The sequence below is a fragment of the Pleurodeles waltl genome, chromosome 3_1 (assembly GCF_031143425.1).
Source record: "Pleurodeles waltl isolate 20211129_DDA chromosome 3_1, aPleWal1.hap1.20221129, whole genome shotgun sequence".
Lineage (NCBI taxonomy): Eukaryota > Metazoa > Chordata > Amphibia > Caudata > Salamandridae > Pleurodeles > Pleurodeles waltl.
In genome coordinates this window covers 1,299,717,662-1,299,739,655 of record NC_090440.1, presented here as the reverse complement: position 1 = coordinate 1,299,739,655, position 21,994 = coordinate 1,299,717,662, and the positions used below count along the sequence as shown (strand labels likewise).

Sequence of the window (21,994 nt, the reverse complement as noted above, 5' to 3'; positions counted from 1 at the left end):
TATCTTGGAACATCTGCTAATTGGTGTTCATTTATTTTCAAAAGCCCCATTTATTGGTGTCTTCCTCCACTTTAGCCAGATGAACGATTGGATTCTCCTTTTAACTGGAGTTGATGGTACCACCTTTAGTGCTCCTTTTACCAGGGGTGTAATGGCCTCCAAATCCTTCCTGGTTAGTGCCCATCAAGAAGTTCTTCAGAGAGCAGCTGATTGGCCTTTGCTTTCCACTATTTCATACCTTTTAACGGTAACCAATAGAACATGCTGCTTTTAATATTGCTAATATGCTATGAGCAAGCATATTAGGAGCTGCACGTCTTGACATAAAATCTGGATTTCCAAGAAATTTATAGTGTAAAGTTCTGGTTTTATTAAAGACACAGAGATGAGTATTGTCCAATCACTCTTTTCTTATATGTTATGTATTTGCATTTGATCTATGTCCCACCCATTTTGGTTATCATGATCTTCTAGTTTTTGCTATGTATTGGTGATTTTCATTTCGAGGTACAACACCAACAGCACCATAATCTTGCTCTGATAGTAATAGCCCAGACACTATTAAGACCCTAGAAAGATCTCTTGTCATATAAAGGGATTTGACAGACTTACTGGGAAATATTTGTGGATGAAACAATAAATAAAAATCATTCCCTCTCTATTACCACTCCCCCAAAGTCCGACTTATACCTTTATCATATGTCTCTGATACAACCTTTGTCTATTACTTTGTCTCCATCTATTTCAGGCTAATGCACCTATACTGTTCATCTGACTCCCACATGCCCCACCACATTCCACTCAAGGACCCTCAGATCATTCATGGCTCCCAGTCAGAACAATTCATTGCCATATCCCACCAAGCACATTCATAAGGGTCCGTTCACAGTAAGCACACCATTACCAGTTAGCACGCCTCATAGCTATATCCAAGATTGTAAACTGTTTCCAATCGTCAGTAAACCACTTATTGTCACTGCACACTTGGTAACAATGGTTATTTCCTAGTGTCTTGTGTACAGAGGTAGCAGAATGAATACCAGGATTTGCACTGACAGAACTGGATTAAGCTGGGGTTCTAAGAAAACTGACATTTTATAAGTGGTATGGCTGTCATATGAGCCCACAACACTATTAATAAATCATAATTACTATGTTTAGTCATGGCCAATATGTTTATGCTTAATCCTGTAGTCCAGGTAAATGTGCAGGGAGCGTGATGAGATTCTTCGACCTGTAGTTGATCTGAAAGTGGATCTTGCTCATTGGCATATGTTTTCGGTTTCATGGCCTGATTTAGAGTTTTGCGTTGGGTTACTCCATCACAAACATGATGGATGTCCCAGCCAGCATATTATAAGTGCTTAAAAGCAATTACATTTGTAATATAACAGACTGAATATCCATCACATTTGTGACAGAGTAACCTGTCAACCACACTCAAAATCAGGCCTATAGTCTTCAGCTGCCATAGAGGGTAACCAAAATAAGAAACAATGGTGAGTTGCCCTATCTGGGAGGTTAAATTACGGACAGCGATTTAAAAAATAAAATAAGAAGTGGCACATCATAAATAATCAGTACTTATACCCTGATGCCAAGAATGAAGAATTTTGAAACACTGTTAAGGCTACAGTAGAGGAGTAAACACTCAACCTGAAATCAAGAATTTGGAATGTGGAAAGTGAGGTATCATCCCATGAATGTATACAAGGCATAGTGGGCCTTATTAAGAGATTGCCAAACTCTTTAGGTCGGAAAACCACCACTCTGGTTTTCCGCCCGCTGGCCCTATAATGAGTTTCCCACTGGGCCAGTGGGAGGAAAACAGCTTTTCTGCCCACTGGCCCAGTGGGAAACAGGCCCAAAATTGATGCCGGCTCGAAATCGAGCCGGATGCAATGTTGCTGTGCGTCAGGTGCGACAGCACCTGTTGCACTTTTCACTGCCTCTAATTCAGGCAGTGAAAAGCGTAACAGGGTTGTCCATGGGGGGCCCTGCACTGCCCATGCCAAGTGCATAGGCAGTGCAGGGCCTCCTTGGGGCCCTCAGCACCCCATATCCGCCAGCCTTTGCATGGCAGGACTCGTAATCCCCAGGGCAGCGCTACCCTGGCAGATTAGGGCTGCCGGCACTGCCAGGCTGTCGACCGGCAGCAACCTGGCAGTGCTGGTGGTCCGACCGAGGCGGCTCTGCCACGGTTGTAATATGACAGTTGGACCGCCACTTTGGCGGTGGTCCGTCCGCCACCTTGAGTGTGTAGGATCTAAAGACCGCCACACTCGTAATAAGGGCCAGAGCCTAGACGCCAGTTATAAGTGAACCGCACAAAGGGGTAATGAAACATGACTTCAGTATGCAAACTATGTCAAGAGCTCCTAGCAATTGATTGAGACAGGGTACTAATGGGCAAGCCCTCTAAAGCACCCCGTCTCTGCCTCACCAGAGCTGTAGGGGTTTATGTTTTACCATGAAATGTGCAAGTCTTGCTCTTTATCAGCAATGAGGGATGGTGCTTTTTGTGTAGTGTGTGTACCATTGCAAAAACCAGCAACATGTTTCTGTTGATGTTACATACAAGATAGGAGGTTTCACCCTGTACACATATGACAGGTATAGGATCTGATGTTGGAAGGATAGACTAAGTTGGGCAGTTATATTAACTACAATATTTGTCCATTTCCAATACACCTACAAAACTCATCGAAAGCTTTTAAAGCTTTTAAGGCTTTCAAAAACTTAGAGGCATATTTATACTCTGTTTGCGCCAAATTTGTGTAATTTTGTTATGAAAATTCAGTGCAAACTTCCCTGCATATTTATATTTTGACACTTGACCCATCAGGCATCAAAATATTGGAGTTTGCATAATTGTTTAGATGTGAGAACCCACCTTGCGTCAATGAGATGCAAGGTAGGCGTTCCCATCTAAAACATGATGCTATCCCCATAGCGTCATATTTATCCCCCCATGATAAAATGGCGCACAGGTGGGAGGCAACCCAAATGATGGCGTTAAGCTTGTTAGCGCCATTATTTAACACCTGGTTTAGACCAGGCATTAGGGGACCTGTGGACCCATTTACATGGTCAAACACCAAGGAATGGGTCCACAAGGTGCTAACCCCAAGCCCAAGGAACATCCCCACCCACACCAGAAGGGACACCAGAGGTAAGTGCAATTGGGTGCCCTAACAAGGGACTCCCTGCATGGCACTGGGTGCAATGGTCATGCCTAGGGGACACTGGTTCCCTGTGCTCGCCATTGGGGTGGTTTGCATGACTTCTGTCTTTTCTAAGACAGGAGTCATGTGTTAGGATGGTTTTGCGCCTGGAAATGATGCAAAGCTGGTTAGAGGCATTTTTTTTGCCACTATCCAACCTCATATCCATTTTCGACGCACAACCTCCTATTCCCATACCGCCACCCCACCGACTAGCATAATTTTTGTTTATGCTAGCCCAAGCTTAGCGCCGGCTTGCACCATTCCATAAATATGGCGCCCGGCTGGTGCTCAAGAGTGGCGCAAGCCAGCAGTAAACTTTTGGTGCAAAGCTGCATTAGCATGGTTTTGCACCAAAAAGTTTAATAATGCCCCTAAATGTGTTATATAAGAATAAAGAATTTTCTAGCAATAAGCAATTACATCATATTATACCACTCTGTTGAGGTAAGAACCCAACAGTCTGAAGGTAATAAGCTAAAGAACGGGGTAGGATTAGGCATAGGTTAACGATGAGGGCTAGTGATAGGGTTTAGATGAGGAATAGCATTAGGCATGATTTAGCTGGTGTGTCAATGTTGCATTATTTATGACGTGGCTTATTAAATTAAATACATACTTGAGCATTCTAGTGATAGGTCGAAGCAATGGCTTCTGTGCAGTGTCAGACTGATAAAGTGGCATTCAAAATAGTTATCTCAAACTGGTGGAAAGAATATGCCTTGTGTCTCTGTGATGGGGGACAGTGGCTGAACCAGTTAACTTTGCCTCAATAATACAAGTAAAGCTAAAGGGTTATAAGACATAAGGGATAAAGTACCCCGTGCCATACATTATATGGTCATTGCAAGCTCCCGAGTGTGGGATGTTCTCGGGCTGCGCCTGGGCAAAGTCTGAGCCAAGGGCGGGCCTGTCTTGCGCCCGGAGGATGCTGGGCTCGGCCATCCCTCTCACACCTCCATGATTAAAGCTAGATTCAAGTTGGAGTGTCTTTTTCTTTGATGGTGTCTCTGTGGGTAATTTCTGCTTTAACATGCTGAGCGCAGATGATAGGGGAAGCCATTTGCGGATGCCAATTGCACTTTGTTGACTTCATCCCACAGCAATACATTTGACAGAGGAGGTGGGGCCAGACCATTTTCACCCACAGTAGCGCTTAAAAGCTCCTCAACACTCATACAGCACGGGACGTGCCCGAACTTGCACCCTGTCTTAGTCCGTCATTGCCCGGAAGAGGCTGGACTGGGTAACCCTTCTTGGCTTAACATTCTCAGGCCACCCGAGGTACTGTGGCTCTCTGTGAATATCACCCTTGACTGATTTTTTATTTTGATTCATTTTGACCCACTTCACTCATATTTTTATAGGAAGGGTTGATATCTAATATCCTGGTGGGCCCAATTCTTTTGTTATTTTTTTGACTGCTTTCGCTCATTATATGAATATGATTAGTTTTATGCTTTATTAGTGTTTGCTTTTTCTCTTAGTAGGTGTGGGGTCTAGTGAAATCCCTTCCTTTTATCCTTTACTTCTGGATCCACAATTGGGAAATTAAAATCCTCAAACTTAGCGCAGTCATTCATGATGAGATTCTCAGTGCTAGAAGATATGCGTAAAAAAAGTGCCACTTGATAGCATCAAACTATTTCTCAGAGATGGGGCTCTGGTTTACAGCCTGGTGGCTTTTGATATTAGAACCTTCCCCGTTCAACTCTTTGCCTCAAATACCAGAGAGCTGATGACTCTCTTTCAAGTGCTTCTTGCAAACCTCCATATGGAGCTGGTGTACGATACCCTCTGCAGGAAGTTGATTGACTTTTTTTTATTAGTACTAACCTTGCACCTTCCCCAACAGCTATTCCTATGGCAGATGGTTGTCTGACAAGGGACCCTCCAAGCCTTCAGCTTCCATGAGTTTGCTCCACTGTTTCTGAGCTTCCTACCCCTTTAAATTAGCTGCTCCACAATATGCTGACATGCCCGGTAGGTCCTATCTTAAATAAATCCAACTACAATGCTCAGGCCCCTACGGACCTTCCCAGTGGTACTATCGTAAAATCTAACTACTCGATGGTGTCACTTGTTTTGTGGAATGTGGCTGGCATAAGACCAAAGTTGCTGTAATAGACTTGAACAACTTTATTGAATCATATGACATTTGTTGTTCCAAGAAACATGGTGTACAGATTCCCACCTTCGCAAGGTATAGACGGCAGGACAATCACCAACTAGGGAATCCCTGGAGATTTTTTTTCGGGAGTCATGCTTCCCTGTATAGATCTGGAATCTGTGACTACACTGAGTGCCCCTATTATTAGAGGCGAAGTAATACTGCTAATCAAATGTCACAAATTGGTAAAATTCTAGGTGGAGATGGGCTACCTGCAAAGTTTTTGCATAAATACCCAAAGGTATCGGCAGATCCACTGCTATAGGTTGACAACAAGGCATTAGAAGCAGGTTGCCTGCCGCCCTCCATGCGGAAGGCATTGGTTATCATGGTCTTGAAACCTGGGAAGGACTAAACATCAGTCTCGGTCTACCGGCCAATCTCACTGTTAAATATGGATGTTAAAATACTCAGTGGTATCCTCGTGGTTATCGTCTTCCTCATATGACAACATTGATTCCATTGGATCAGTTCAGTTTAATTCCAATGAGAAGTACCATGCATAATCTTTGGAGACTGGTTCATATATTCCATGCTCTCAAACTGATAACAGATGATTTTGCCTATGTCCTCCTCGACATAGAGCATGCTTTTTATGTCCTCCAATGGGATTATCTGTGGCAGGTGCTCAGCGGGATGGGTCTTCCAGAGGGCTATGTCCAATGGGTTCTGCTCCTCATCTCTGGGAAGTTTGACTGGGTGCTGCCACCCACGTGATACCATTGTGCTCCGAAGATACTTGGTGTATTTACGATAGCCCAGATACTCGGTTCCAATCTTACTCCATATCATGCACCTCTTTGGGGAAGTGTTGGGGCTCCACATCAATAGGTCTAAATCGAAGATCTTCCCCTTGGGTAAGCTCGAGAATCATCCTGGGGTTGATAGTCCTTGGGAAGCAGTTGAAGTTTGATACTTGGGTATTCATATAAGACATGATGCTCAGACATATCTTGAGAGGAATGCTGGCAGAATAGTCAAGAGTATATGTCATTACATACGCTTCTGGGGAACGCTCCGATTGTCCTTAATTGGATGAATCGCTATTGTTAAAATAATTATTTTGCCGAAATGCCTAAATGTTTTCTAGAATTCACTGCTCAAGGTTCCTCACTACTACTTTCGGACCCTCTACACGGTAATGATAGACCTTATGTGGGGTAGTAAACATAAATGGATTAATTAACAACACTCTAGCGCCCCTGGTGTGGCAGTGGACAGGAGCTCCCCATTCTAAAATTTTATTTTATGGCTGCACACTTTAAACATGCCAAACATTGGTTTGATGAAGGTGAGAATTGGGAGACCGGACTCCTGCAGAGCACTCACCGGGATAAATCCCTACTATTGCCATTGATGCAGGGTAGGAGAGTCCCCCATAGTTACCCCCACATCATACGAATGGTTGCTGGAATTTGGGAGGATATGGTGAGGCGGGTGATTGGCCAGGCCCCATATGCTCTGGACATGCCCTTATGGGTGCTGTGACCATTTGTGTAGATCTCTCATGTGATATCTGTATAAAAGTGGATAAAAGGAGGGTGTGAAAGAGCTGGAGTCCTATACCTTGAACAGCATTTTATCACAAAATAAGAAGTAGTAAATACTTTTTCTGTCGGTTCAGGCCAATTTTTACAATATATGAAAATATCAACAACTGGCCGAGTGCTCTGGCCATCCTTCCCAGAGGAACCACAAACCTCGGCGGTCCTGACTAGCCTGGTAACCATGGTGGGGGGAAGGCGACTGATCCCTCACCTACACTGAGCACTTCGGGAGGATCTCCCTAGAGGGGCACTTCCGGTACAGGGCAGATGGGCGGAGGTACTAGGTGGGCAATTGGTGTCAAAAAATTGGGAAAGAATGCATGACAGAGTCCGTAGAACCAGTTCTAATACTCACTTTAAACTACTCCAGCATAATGTGGTGCACCAGGCTTACCTCACCCCACATGGGCTCCATCTGATTGATCTCAGACGACCTCACGCTTGTCATAGATGTGTGGCACACGGGGTGGATTTCTTTCAGATGATATGGTCCTGCCAGGCTCTATCAACATTCTAGGAATCCGTGATTCAACGCCTCGCTAGGGCTTCAAATTGAAATATGCAGTCAGACATTTGCCAAATACCACTGGGGTTGCTGCCCTTACTGGTTGGCAAACATTTATCAAGGAAATTCATTCTCCTGAGTCTGGGGTTGGCTAAGCACCGTATTCTTATGTCATGGCTCGGACCGACTCACTGGACCACAGAGCCTGGGTGATGCTTAATCACTCATGGGGATCTCAAAATTACGGGTTATATATAGTACATTCCAGCCTAGGGACAATCCAGTGGTACCCTTATAGGGGATCCGATCCCATATCCACACACAGGCAGGGGTTGAAGAGGATGGAAGGGAAAGGAAGTGATGGGGTGTTCAATTAACATTAGCTGGAACGTTTCACATTTGATGATGATGTATACTTACTACTGCCTTGCATTCCGGAGTGGGACGGTAGTTCATAGCTCAGTTTCTCCCATCATCGTTATGCAATTATTCTGTATAATGCTTACTGCCTTGACACAAACTATGTGTAATGTTCACTGAATTTCATAGTGCCTTCCTAGACCCCAGCTGAACATGTCTTGGGTGGTTAGTACCCACTTCATCCTTTCATTGTTTACAAAGACTGTGTATAATTATTAAGGCAAATGCTGCTAAAACTAAGAAAAGCTTTAAAAAAAATGATGTACAGATTCCATCGTGAAACCAGGTTACCTAAATTTTCACTTCCCAGGAAAGTCAAGTATGATTCAGAATCCATCCGTTGGGCTAACAATGTAAAGTTAAAAAACTTGACATTGATTGCCTGGATATCTTAGCAATTCAGCTAGTTCTTGACATGTTTCCTAGTCTTGAAATCTACAATGTCTACTCTAGTGGGTTCACAAACTGTTCAGTTCTTAGAAGAGTATCTTGGAAGACCCCATTGATAATTTAAACACATCATAGCAGGGGACTTTAATACTACCTTTGAGCCCCTGGATTGCAATGATGAGAAGGATCAGATATGGGCTATTGCTCAACTCGACCTCATATTTCTCTGCCACAGTGTCTCATACTCACAAGCATGAAAACAGAACTCACACATGGTTTAATAAGGATTGTCGCCATGTGCTATGTCTTTTAGCTTGGCTATAAAATCTAAGGACACAGCGCAAACTCGCTCCCTGACAAAGGACTACACGTCAATTTTGACCAAAGCTAAAAAGGAGTGGGATGATCTGAAGTGGTCAGAACTTAAAGCTGCCTGCTACACAAAAGACACCACCAAGTTCTGGTTTTTTGTCAGTTGGGGCGGTATTGGCTCACCTTCTCCTCCCACAAACTATGTATCTCTGTCTGAATGTATGGTTACTTTTTAAAACTATACTCTGATGGAACACCTCTCCCTGCAGAGGGAGCTCTTTGTGCAGTGGAATCGTCAATTCCTGCAGCTCCCTTGTTTGACTTAGACAATATCTCCACCTTTATTGATGCAATTTCCACTGGCAGAGCCTCTGGACCAGATGGTATTCCAGCTGACTTATTTGTCTATGATAAAGACAACTGGTCCAAGTAAATTCTTGCCTTAGCGAATTCTATAGTGAAGGGAGCTTCCATTCCAGATTCATGGAAGGGAGCAGAGGATATTCCTGTTTTTAAAAAGGAGAGCAGATCCTAACCTGCCAATTACAGACCGATAAGCCTCATAGACTGTATTCTTTTGTTGTCTTGTGCTGATCAAATCTATGGCTGGGTCGCAGAATACAAGATACTTCCTCCTTTCCAAGTGGATTTTTGCAAGAAAACCAGCACTATTGAACACTTTTTAAAATTCCTTTTGATAATTTGGAAGACGGTTCTCATCGGCAGAGGCAGCTGATATGATGCCTTTGTCAATCATGAACCAGCATTCAACCTAGTTCCCTGCTTTAAGTTATGGCAGGTTCTTCATGAAATGGGCATGCTACTTGATCTGTTAGCCTTGGTCATCCATATGCATGAGGGCGATTACGCCAGAATCCGTTTTGGTAACCACAGCTAGCTTATTGATCAAAATCCCATAAACAAATGAGTCCGTCGGGATTGTTTCCTGGCTCCCACTTTGTTTTCCCTATATCTTAATGATATAGTCTACTTTCTATATCAATACACCACTGACTCCCACCTCTCGAGCGACATTAAAGATACCTATTTTGCTATTTGCCGACAACACCTTATTGATCTCCAAAACGCTTTGTGGGCTCCAACAACTGCTATTTCACTTTTAGGAGTTTTACACATCCTACGGTTTAGAGATTAAGAAAGGCAAAGTTAATGACTTTTTTCAGAATAAAACCTTTAAAGGGAGGAAACTGCTAGGGCCCAACACTTGAAAGGTTCGATTAATTTAATTATCTGGGTATCACGTTGTCCTCATCCATGTCTTGGAAGCCTCACAGTGAGAAAATGATTTTCAAGCATAAGCAAATTACAGCTGCCATTTATCCAATAGCCCCCGCTCTCCACAGATATTCAAAGGTAAGGCAGTGGGCTCTGCCCTGTATGGTTCTGAACTGTGGGGGTTCTCCAATATCTGTAGGCCTGTACAATCAGAGATTACATTCATAAGAAACCTGGCTCTCCTTCCAACGAGTACTCCAGCCTTTCCACTGTTGCTTGATATGGGTAGGAAGGCAATAGACGACAAGGCTATGTTGCGTCCACTGTTATTTTGGAGGAGGATTTGGTATACTCCTGAACTTATTGATTATGCCCCTGCTTTGCAGAATGTTATGAACACGGATAGATTCAATAAAATCATCTGATACTCCATATAAAAAAGATCTGCACTCCATCAGCATGAAGGAGCTCTGGGAGACGGCCACAAGACTCTCTCCCCTCAAAGTTGCTGTTGAAAAAGCAGTCTCTTGGTTCGTGCAGAGTAATATTGCTACAGCTGCCAGAGCCACATTGACAGGTGAGTTCCTCGATTTTAAAAGCACTAGTGTCGTGGAACACTATTGGCACTGTATAACTGTCACATTGGACAGGAAACTCTACTTTCAATTTAGGGTGAGCGCGCTTCCATTGAAAACTTTTACCTGTGAATGGGCAGCTGATTATACCTCTGCTGTGTGTCTTGCCTGCAGTATTGTTGATGAAACCATTGCCCATGTCTTGTTTGCCTGCCCAGTTTTTGGTGACCCACGCCAAGCATGGGTTACGACTCTTTGGAAGCAGTTGGGCACACGCAGTAATAGTACTGCATTGAGAATCTTTCGATCAGATTCTCGCTCACTGTATGCTTGCAGTTGCCAGATTTCTGGGTCGAATATGGCTCTGTCAAAGAAGGCTACTTCCCCCTAACCTCTCCAGGGACGAGGCAGTCTCATGTTTTATGTATTTTATTGTATTTTTATATCCTATGATGTTATGTATTATTTCTGGTAGTATTTGTGAGATCTACTGTACCCTTTGGAGTCATGACTCAGACCGCGCTATTGAATTGGTCCAAATATTTTATGTTGTGACAGTGTTTATCCTATTATGAAATGTGTATTTATAGATTGTGTACACTAATTGCATTGCCTAGCGGATAGGTATGTTTTATTAATGTATATTGTGCATTACTTTTCATTCTGTACTTTTATGGCACTAGTTTGCCGAAGTAAAGTTATTAATAAAATACATATGGAGGAATGAGGCCGAACGATGAGTTCCTTTACAAAGACATGGAATTCTAAGGCTACTTGCAGTATCCTTTTAATGTATGGAAGAGGGTACTTTATGCCTTATGATATATGGTCACACCTTCACACTTAAACAATCTACTCAAAGCCTTGGTTTCTTGCTCTTTTTGTATGAAAGAGATAGTAAGTTGTAGACACGAAGAATAAAAGCAGAATCTGTAGTTCAAAATATAACAACCCAAAAAGCATTTAGTAATTAGGGTGCAAACAAGATCTTAGAATCAGTTTAACATAGGTCAGATTAAAACCCTGCTGTAAATCAGAAAGTGTAGAAAAATGCAGACAGAATCTATCTTTCTTGTAATGACCAGTAGCATACCAAAAGGAAACTTGTTGCCATACATATCTCCTTTCTGCTGGTCACTGTTCATTTTAGAAACATTAGATCAGAACAACGAAAAGTGAGTTCTCAGTTTCATCATTTAAACAGCAGTTGTAATTATGCTCTGTGATCTGTCTTTCGCCTTGGCTGCTGGCTTTGCCAGCAGGCATGGTAACATCACAACTAAACTGCACTAACTTATTACAGTTGAGCAGCTATTTCATTTTGTTAAGTGATTAGAAATGTGACAGCTCGGCTCTAATAAGGAAGTTAGAGATGGGCTTTCATGCATGGATTGCAGACTCCTCTCTATTATAAACGTGTTATTAAAAAATCTTCAGGATGTGTGTGCGTGTGTGTGTGTGTGAGAGAGTAGTAAAACAGTAAGCGGTTTATGAATCAATTTCTAAGCATAGTTAAGACATTCCATGATCATGTTACCAGATTATTATGCATTACCTGTGGTCAAATCTGGGGAAGTCGAGTCAGGTGGTGCTGTAAAATGAAAAAGACAATTACACAGTAGAATTACCTCCAACTGATAAATACAACACTCTTATTTGAAAATACATATTTTAAATTCTAAATTCTAAAAATCCAATAACAATGTAAGTCATTAATTTCCTGCAAAACAATTTGAAGATTTAAAACTACCTATAAACATTGTTAAAATCCTGGTGAAATCACGACCTGAATAATGAATTCTCAATCTTTAACACATAAATAAATCATATTTAGGAATATGTCTTGAAGAAGTAAAAAGACCATAGCGTTGAGCATTTATGCCATCTCCAGTGCAAGATGATAGCTGATTTATATTTCACAAGCTAGTCTTCTTTAAAAAGGCATGTGTTTTCTTCAAACAGAGAGAAAGGTGACAATCATTAGGGTCTTTGTCAAAATAAAAATATCCAGGAAAGTTAATTGAAAAGAGTGTCAGATTGAACTTTGTGGATATGATACTGAATTTCTGTCAATCAGGAGATGATACTCTGGGCAGGATAATTGGCTTGGGGTAATTATGATCATATATATAGGAAAGGCTAGTTGTTAGACCTGTCAGCCTTAGGGTGGTCTTCCACCAAACGTTTTGCCTCACCTTCTTCTTTTTGCTGAACTTATTTTCTGTTGGCTTTCGGACTCTGTGCACCTTACCACGCCTAACCAGTGATAAACTTTGTGGGCTCACTCCCCTACAACAGGGGGAAATTGGCATATACCTAATTGTCATATTTAGTTTACTTATAAGTTCCTTTATAGAGTGGTATACCATATACCCAGGGCCTGTAAATTAAATGCTACCTGTGGGCACGCAGCACCTATTGTGCCACCCACTTAAGTAGCACTGTAAAACATAACCCAGACCTGCCAATGCAGCCTGAATGCAGTTTTAATCTGCCCATGTCTACTTGGCATTTCAACCCCCCCTTGCCAAGCCCTAAACTCTCCTTTTATTAAAAAAAAAAACACCCCTAAGGCAGGCCTTAGGTAACCCATGGGGCAGGGTACTGTGTAAGCAAAAGGTTGGAAATGTACTTTAAAATTTTACATGTCCTAGTAGTGAAAAACTCCAGAATTCGTTTCTCACTACTGTGAGGCCTACCTCTCCAATAGTATAATTGAAGTTACCTTATTATTACATTAGATAAGTGTGATTTCCAAATGGGACCAGGTAATAATTTCATGTTTGGTGTTGTAGGAATTGGAATTTAAAATCCAAACTTATGGTGAAGTCGGATTTTAAATTATAATTTTGAAAATTACTCTTTTGAAAGTTGCCATTTTTATGGTTTTAGCACTTTTGTGCCTGTAGCCTGTCTGCAGTCACATGACTGCATGTAACTGACAGACTTTGTGAATTCGACCCAGACAGTCACACAAAATTGGGATTAGCCGTGCCTAGATGGGCCATCTGCTGACAGGATGGGGGGGTGCAGCTAAGCAGAGCCCCAGTTACAACTGAATAGCCTGTGCTCTGCATTCATATAAAGGGTCTAACGACTCTGCATTGTTACTGCAGCCAGCTCGGAGCTAGGGGAGGGAAGGCAGGAGATTTCATGCACTTCAAAGCCACTGTCTGGGAAACTTTTCCAATCTTTCAGAACCGAGGCACCAGGGAATTAAAAGAAGAACCCAGACACTGACTCTTCAGTACACTCTGGACCTGTGAATACTCTGCCAGGAAGAAGGACTTCTGCGCTACTACATGGACTGCCACTGTGCTGGACTGCTGCCTGAATGAACTGCTGCCCTGCTGTGCCGGTCTGATGCCTGTAGCCCTCTTGCCTGGGTTTGAAGGACTGGGCCTGCTAACCTCTGTGGATCTAGCAGAAATGATGTACTTTCTCTGCTGTGTGACGCAAACCCCAACAGAACCAAAGCATCCCAACTGCTGCATGGATTGGACCCACCTCAAAGGCTTGCATTGCATCACAAATCTTTGGAACCACCGCATCGCCCTGATTGTGTGACACATTCTAAATGCAGTCCCTCGCTTCTCTGGTCGACGACAGCCTCGACAACAACACTCCGCATTGCAGCCTTGCAGCTCCTTGAAGCTGACATATCACCCTGTCCGTGTGCCACATCATTGACGCTAGACATCGCATCACAAGCCCCGTTGATGGGATCCATGGTGGCAATGCAGGCCCCCGCATCGCATCCGAGCTGCATCTCAGAACTGGCGCACCACTTCATCTGCGCAATGCACTTTCCATACAGATCCTCACAGCACTCTGTAAACCATGATTTGTGGTATTTTGTTCTGCTGGCCTAAGTGGATCACTGTTGCCGGCCCACGCTCTATCACGGTTGGCCCGAACTTGTGACTTTGCCCTGGTCCACCACAACCAGATATCCACAGTTGACTTAAATTTTGAATATCACTGGATCTACCAATTTGATATTTATTTTTTTGTCATGTTTTATTTATAAAACAACAGTTCAATTTTTTTAATTAGATGTGGGATTCTTTTTGTGCAGTGTTTTAACTTTATTACAGTTTGAATTGTTGCCCAAATGCTTTACAGGTTGCCTCCAAGTTAAGCCAGACTGCTCTTTGCCAAGCTTTGAGCACAGGTTAAATTAGGCTTGGCTTGTGCCTCACCCTGAAAGGGACAGTGGTTGCTGTTGCTCTGCTGTGCTGGCCTACTGCCTGCTGCCCTCTTGCCTTGGTGAGAAGGACTAGACCTGCATCTCTTGAACTCAGAGCCCAGAGTGACTCCAAGGACTAGTTGGCTGGCTTCCTGATCTGAAACCTGAAACTGGTGCCACTTCAGTTCTGGACCCTGGGAAGTGGCCTTCAGGTGCTCTGTCTGCCTCTGTGGATCTAGCAGAACTGGCACATCTCCTCTGCTGTCCGGCGTAAACCAGAGAAGAACCAACACATTCCAGCTGCTTCGTGGATTGGACCCATCGCAAAGGCCCACATCTCAATTTCTGAACCTCTGCATTGCCTCAACTGGGCAATGCATCCTCGACTAAGGCACTCCCATCTCTCATTGAAGGCAGCCTCAACAATGACGCTGGACTGCACATCACAGCCTCACAGCTCCTTAGACCTAACACATCGCGCTGACTGCGTGCCACATCCTTGATGCTGGACTTCGCATCACAAGCCTCATCAATGGGATCCGCAGCAACGACGAAGACCCTCACATTGCAGCCTTGCAGCATCTTGGAACCAATTCATCAACTTTGTTGTGCAACGCATCTTTTATGCAGATCTTCACAGCACTGCACATAAAAGGATTTAAGGGTACTTTCTTTACAGTGGGCCTAACTGGGTCCCAGTAGCCTGCTCACACTCCATTGCAGTCGGCCTGACCTTGTGACTTTGTCAAGGTTTGCGTGACTAGATATCTACAATTGGCATTTTGTGCTTTTTGGTGCTACTTTGACCTATTTTCCAGTTCTAATAATTGGATTTCTGTAGTGTTGGTCTTGTTTTAGTTATGAAAGAACGATCTATGTTTGTAATTTGGCGTGGGACTATTTTGTGTGATGTTTACACTTCATTACTGATTGAAGTTTTGGACAAATACTGAATGAATCTTTATTGTTCGGTTAATTAAAACTTACAATATAAAAACAAAAACTATGGATTGCAATAAAAATACATAAAAGGGAAATATTCAAACACAAATCAGATCATAAAACCAACATTGTTTCCTCCTTTAAAAGCAATGCAGATTCAGTGGCTTCATTTCTGTCTCAGTGCTCAGTCATGAGTAAATTGCTAAGAGCAAAGTGCACAATTCATTTGAGGCAGGATGAGGGCAGAGCTCTGGAAAAGAAGGGCATACTGCATTCTTTGGTACAGGCAAGGAAATGGGAGAAGCTGCGCCAGCCCACGTGAGTGACCCCCTCCCATTTTGCAAACAAGGTGCAAGAGGAATAAACACTATTATGCGCCCATACTCTGTGGGTTCAGTTTGGATTCTGCAAGTGCCGTGAATTAAAATAAATTCTCATGTCCTTACCTTGGAGACAGGCTATAATTGTCTGCCTGCATGTATGGGATGCAACCCTAATAAACAGTTGCTTCAACAACCCTTTCCACTCTGACATTAACGCCAGACAGGTACAGAAGTGACCCATGTCTTCCTTTGCGCAGTGACATAGTGGACAAGCAGATTTATTAATAATTCTTCCCTATGCGGGAAGGTTGCAAAGTGTGAGGAAAATGCCTAACTAGCAATTCAACAATCTGAGTTTAGCCTTTAGAACAAATAATTCTCCAAGGTACATTTGAGGCTTTAGAAGGCCAACAGAGCCAATAACCATCCAAGGGTGTGACCTTTTAGACAGTTGCGCCTTATCGTCAAGAGCGTTTTTGCTATGAGTTTACAGCTCTATTAAAAGTAGGCGGTGAGAGTTGAAGACCAGAGAGCCTGAGCTTGGTACAATGAAAACACTTGGGCCAATATTTATACTTTTTAACCAAATCAGCACCAGGGTAGATTTGCGTCAAAATGTTTAGTGCCGGCTAACGCCATTCCATTGCGCCAGACAGGCACCTTATTTATGGAATGACGTTAGCCGGCGCTGCGGCCTGGTTAGCTTCAAAATAAATGACGGTAACCGGGCAGCGGAGGCAAAGGGAAGACTGAGGGTTGTGCACCAAAGAATGGTGCAAGTCAGATTAGAGTCAAAAATATTGGCTCTAACCTGACTAGCGCCATTTTTGGCGCACAACACACATGGAAATGACTCCTGTCTTAGCAAAGACAGGAGTCATACCCCCCTGGCAAATGGCCATGCCCAGGGGACTTCTGTTCCCTGGGCATGGTCATTGGGCACAGTGGCATGTAGGGGGGCCCAAGCTAGGCCCCCCTATGCCACTGTCAAAAAAATATATATATATTCTTACCTGCACTCACCATGGATGGGTCCCCCCATCCATGGGTGTCCTCTAGGGGTGGGCTAGGGTGGCAGGGGATGTCTCTGGGTGCAGGGAAGGGCACCTGTGGACTGCTTCAATGGTCTCCCACCATGGAAATGAGCCCACAGGTCCCTTAACGCCTGCCCTGAGCCAGGCGTTAAAAAATGGCGTAAACCTGGCTGGGCGCCATGGTTTAAGGCCTGCCTCCTCCTGTGCTTCATTTTGACACCAGAGGATAAATAAGGCGCACATGCCTTAGAGTCATTTTTTGCATGGGAACGCCTACCTTGCATGTCATTAGCGCAAGGTAGGTTTTCACATACAGAAAATGACTCAAACTCCATAACTTTGGTGCTGGACCGGTCTAGCGCCAAAGTATAAATACGGAGTTAAGTTTGCGCCAAATTTGCGTAAAAAAAATGGTGCAAATCCGGCGCAAACAGAGTATAAATATGGGCCTTGGTTTAGATGGTCACGAGCCAGGGCCATTCCTGGGTCAGAAATCGCATTCCACACTATGCAGCTGAACATGGATCCCAGTCCATTTTTCAGCTTGTAGCAAGTTTTCATAAATGCTCCAAAGCTGTTTACATTCTGCCTCCGAAGGCCAAACTCCAGACGAATTTGGGCTTGTGAGGTGTTGCGTGGGAGGTTAAACACCAGCCGATACATGCCAATTATGGCATTATCTATAGTTTTATCTGCATTCCCGATGAGGGCCTCCACACCGTATGCAATTGAAGGAACATGTTTTGCAGCCATAACTTATAGAGGCAGTTGAAAGGACAAGCCTTGTAGGGAATTCCTTAAGAAGCACAAGGCAGATGTAAGGGAGTTGTTTTTCCTTTTTATTGAGCTGCACTGATTGCTGAAGGTACCGATTGAGTCAAAGATTACCCTCAGTACTTACATTCTTTCACATGTTCCAAGACTGAGCCGTCCAAATAAAACGTAACTGGCAAATCAAATATCTTCTTGAGATGACTGACATGACCTTAGTTTTACTGAGGTTAACTTGGGGCCCATGCTTAGCTCCATATGTGGCTGTTGCAATGATAAGGTGCTGTAGGCTAACCTTTGTGTGGCTGATCAGGACAATATCATCAACGTACAACATGTGGGAGGCTCTAAACCCAGACAGTATGGGGGGATGAGAGTTGACTCTATTAAATATAGAAGACAGCTCTGCTAAATACAAATTGAACAAGAAAGGAGCTAAGATGCATCCTTGTTGGAGTTCGTTGCATGTACAGATTGAGACTGGTGCACCTGAACCCAACCTCACCCTAGTCTATGTATTATTATAGAGTAATTGAATACAGATGAGGAGTGTTGGCGAGATTCCCCACTTTTGCAGTTTCGCTCAAAAGATGTTCTGCTAGAGAGCATGGAAAGTAGAACATAAATCCACAAGTGTAGGTTTGCAGACCGATCTCTGGCTTGGTATGTCAACAGTAGCAGCATTACAATGTTAGTTATAATGCCTGTGTCTTTAATGAAAGCTGCATGATACAAAGGAAGCAGAGTGTTTGCCTCGGTCCATATTGTTAAGTCTGCCAGTAGGAGTTTAGCAAAATATTTTGCCTCCCCATCTAGGAGAGTAATCAGTCGATAAATTGAAGGGTTTGAATTCAACACTGCCTTGTAAATCAGTGCTATAATTGACCCCCTCCAGTTATCAGGGACAACTTGGTTGAGAACAAAGTAGTTGTAGAAGAAGCATAATGATTGGGCCTAGTGTTTGGGGTTCTCTTTAAAGATAGCTTGCGGGAGACCGCTGGGGTCCGGAGCTCCGTCACATCACCCATCGATGATGATTTTTTCCAAATTTTCTGGCAGGATTGTAATGTGTCAGGGATCCACCTGAGGAGTTGGTGATTTTGTTTCTTGTGTTCCCTGTCTTGTCATGGAGCCCTCAAACATCTTCTGTATGTATGACATCCAGCTGACTTCCAAAATGTTAGTAGGGAATGGAGGTGGCGAGGGATCTGAAGCAAAATTCACCTTCCTAAAGAACTCCCTGGGATCTTTCCTTCAGCTGCAAGTTTTTTGCCAATACTGTCCTGATTCCAATTTGGCTTTTCTATGTAAAATTCTCAGTTTGGGAGAAAAAATCCTCATAAACAGTGGTATGAGCTCAGCAGCCGCAGAGCATAGTTCAACTTCTTTTTAGCTGTGATGAACAGGGCAGAGTTTCCCCTGGGGGGGTCACTGCTGGAGCCTTAGGCGTCCCACCGGGAAGACAGCACTCAGTCATAAGGAGTGATGGTACTTGAGGCCATTGTGCCAGAATGTTAAGCTTCACTTTGCGAACAAGCTCTCGCTTGTTCCTAGCATTAGCCTCCATCTGCTTGATGGATCTTATTGACGAGTGCAGCCTCCTATAGTGGTTTCTGGAAACTGAACCACTGGCTGACTGCACCTGATCAAAGATCAGGCAGAGCAGGTTTAGCACAATCCTCTGGGGTCGGTGGTTGCTTTCCGGGAGGGTCCCTATTTAGTAGAGGCTGACCTTAGGAAACAAGGTAAGGGACACAAATGTGTGAGAAATGATAGAATTTGTTGTTGCCATGTGGAATAAAGGTTGAGCTGGAATGTCTGGATGGAAGCAACCATTTAAAGATCTTAACCCAAGATGCTCAACCTCATTGATGAAGGTTCGGCCCCTACTATCCTTCCTTGATGTGCACAACTGTAACGAGGGAACATGCCAGTTCAGATCTTGAATTTCCAAAATTTGGTTATATGTTACTGACTGCAGCAGGTTCATGTTAAAATCACCAGTCATCAGGATAAGTGGTGTAGGGTGTAGAGATGAAAGTCAGCAAGCAGTCAATTATTTCTTGTTTTTTGGCAGGCACATGGTAAATGTAGATGTTGATGATCAGGAGGGTTTGAGTGCTGATTGACAAGCATCCTGGGAGCTTGATGGCTTGCAGATTTGGATGGTCAGTGAGGATCTCTTTGCTCTTAACATTCATTTCCACCAAAATATATATGGCAAGTCCCCCAGCATGTCGACCTAACGTATGTGCTTTGACTGCTGGTTTACCGTGGGCAACAAATCCTGGGAATTCTTAAGCCTGAAGGGCCCAGGTTTCCTGGAAGTTTGCAAGATGGTGAAGATTAATGTATTCTAAAAAACATGGATCTTCAGTTTTGATTGGAGACCCCGATGATCCATGAGCAGACCGCGAGACAGTCTCTTGACAGGCCGTCGATTGTCAAACCATTTTGTCAAGGATTTCTGGTCTTTTTGGTGTCTAATTGTGGCGCATCCGGCAGCCATGCCCATTCAGAGGAAGCATGTTCTGTTTGGCTTTGTAAGTATTTGACCACTTTGTTACTACTTGTTTGAAAATCAGAGGGAATTGGGATAGATACTATGTGGCTCTGGGTCCCTCTAAGAACTAATGTAGGCTGGGTTTGCTTGTTATAATGAGCAGATGTTTCTTGTTTGCTTCAGTGTCTCGACTGGTTCATGTAGAGATCTTCATGACCAGGAATTGAAGGCATTAGATAAAGCGGATAAGCTTCAGTCTTGTGGAGGAGGATCTCGATTCCCCACTGGGTGAAAGTAGATTTTTCAGCCATCGTCTGTTCGGCTTGTAGCCAGCTAGCCCAAATAATAGCAGTTAAATCCTCCGAGCCGGAGCATGATGACCTTAGAAAGGTGAATGAATGCATGTTGTTGACTTGATGTACCGTAAAGCAGGGATTTCTTGAATCATCAGGAGCATTGTGCCTCTGTTGATTATGTCAAAATGTCCATGTGATTTGTATTGTGGAGTGAAAGTAGCTTGCAGGGGCTGTCAGGAGCACTACTGGTCTTCATAACTGAGTGCTTGCCCGAGAATGAACTAGTGACTCTTAATGTTTGTAGGTTCTGGAAGTCTGAGAGGCTGGGCCTAGGGACATTTTTAGATGTTGTTGAGAGACCTTGGGGGGGGGTTATCTGGCTGATTCCATGGTCAGTTGAAAGCAAAGTTTATCTTCATTCTGCACAGAGATGGTCATTGTTCCTGTCAAGACCGTAGGGGTTGAAGGTCAAATTGTGTTTCCATCTTGGTGGGCTTGCTCAGTGGTTGAAGTACCACTGAGCTGGCTGCCTCACCAAGGTTTGGATGGATGTGCCAACTCTGAAGAAGGATTGTTGCAGAATATGGAAGAGGTTGTTTGCACTGAGAATGGAGCTTTTGAAGGGTCAGGACTTAAAGAGACTGGGGCCCTTTGTAGAGACTCTTCCACTGATGGGTCACTGACAGCGACTGAGCTCATCAAGGGAGCCTAAAAGTGGAGTAGATTTGGTCTAACTGCATAGAGGAGGCCCCTTTACTATGCTGTTTGTTGTGGGGCTTCCTGAACCTCCTGAGCTGTCAGTAATGTTGCTCTCACTGGAGGGACCGAAGATGGGTTAGGTCTACGAGCTGCCAATTTGATACAAGTTTAGAGTGGTAAGCTGTACTGCTGAGCGGGCTTCCTTGAAGCCCCTGTTCGTTGTGACTTGGTAAGAACGCTGTCATTGGAGCCTGTGGAGGCTGCCTAGCGGGCTGCTGCAGGCTGTTGATTTGTGTTTTCAGTTGGACCACTTTGTGGCCTGGGTTTAGCTAGAAGATCTCTTCAATTAGCACTGAGGTTAAAATATGGGGAAGACCAAACAGCTTGTCTAGCACAGGGCCACAACAACAGGAAAAAGCTGGCTGATTGGCTTCAGATTGCACACATTTAACCAGCAAGTTTAGCGTGCCAATTTTTTAGTCATTAGCCGTAATATAAATTGGCAAAGTGTCAAGGAGCTCAACCTGCAGATCATATTTATTTGGGATGACCGGAGCAGGACATCCCATGTTGCTTGACCCGGCTTTTTGTGACAACGTTGGACTATCATCTGGGCGAGTTATTCGATTGTCAAAGTCTGGACTGGATGATAAGTGTGTGCCACCTGAGAGTCTCTTAGAGCCTGAAGCTGCCTGGCACAAGGGTTGAAGTTGGAGAATTGCCCCGAAGAGTGGGGGGGGTGCGGTCCTTCAAATGAAAAGGTTCTATTTCCTAGCTAATGCTCTGCTGGCTCATTGGTTGGTAGATGGGCCGTGAACCAACAGGAATTTACTCAATGAGACTCAGTGTTACCCTGGT

At 43.8% G+C, this 21,994-nt stretch overlaps 1 protein-coding gene across 3 annotated transcripts in view; it reads right to left on the bottom strand.

Annotated features, from left to right (window-relative positions):
• The window catches only part of MUC13 (mucin 13, cell surface associated), a 648,793-nt gene that overhangs the window by 433,790 nt on the left and 193,009 nt on the right, over positions 1-21,994 (bottom strand). For all 3 annotated transcript variants that reach the window (XM_069224633.1, XM_069224634.1, XM_069224636.1), the window contains one exon: positions 11,935-11,970. In XM_069224633.1, coding sequence (XP_069080734.1) covers positions 11,935-11,970 — 36 coding nt within the window. The remainder of the gene's footprint in view (positions 1-11,934; positions 11,971-21,994) is intronic.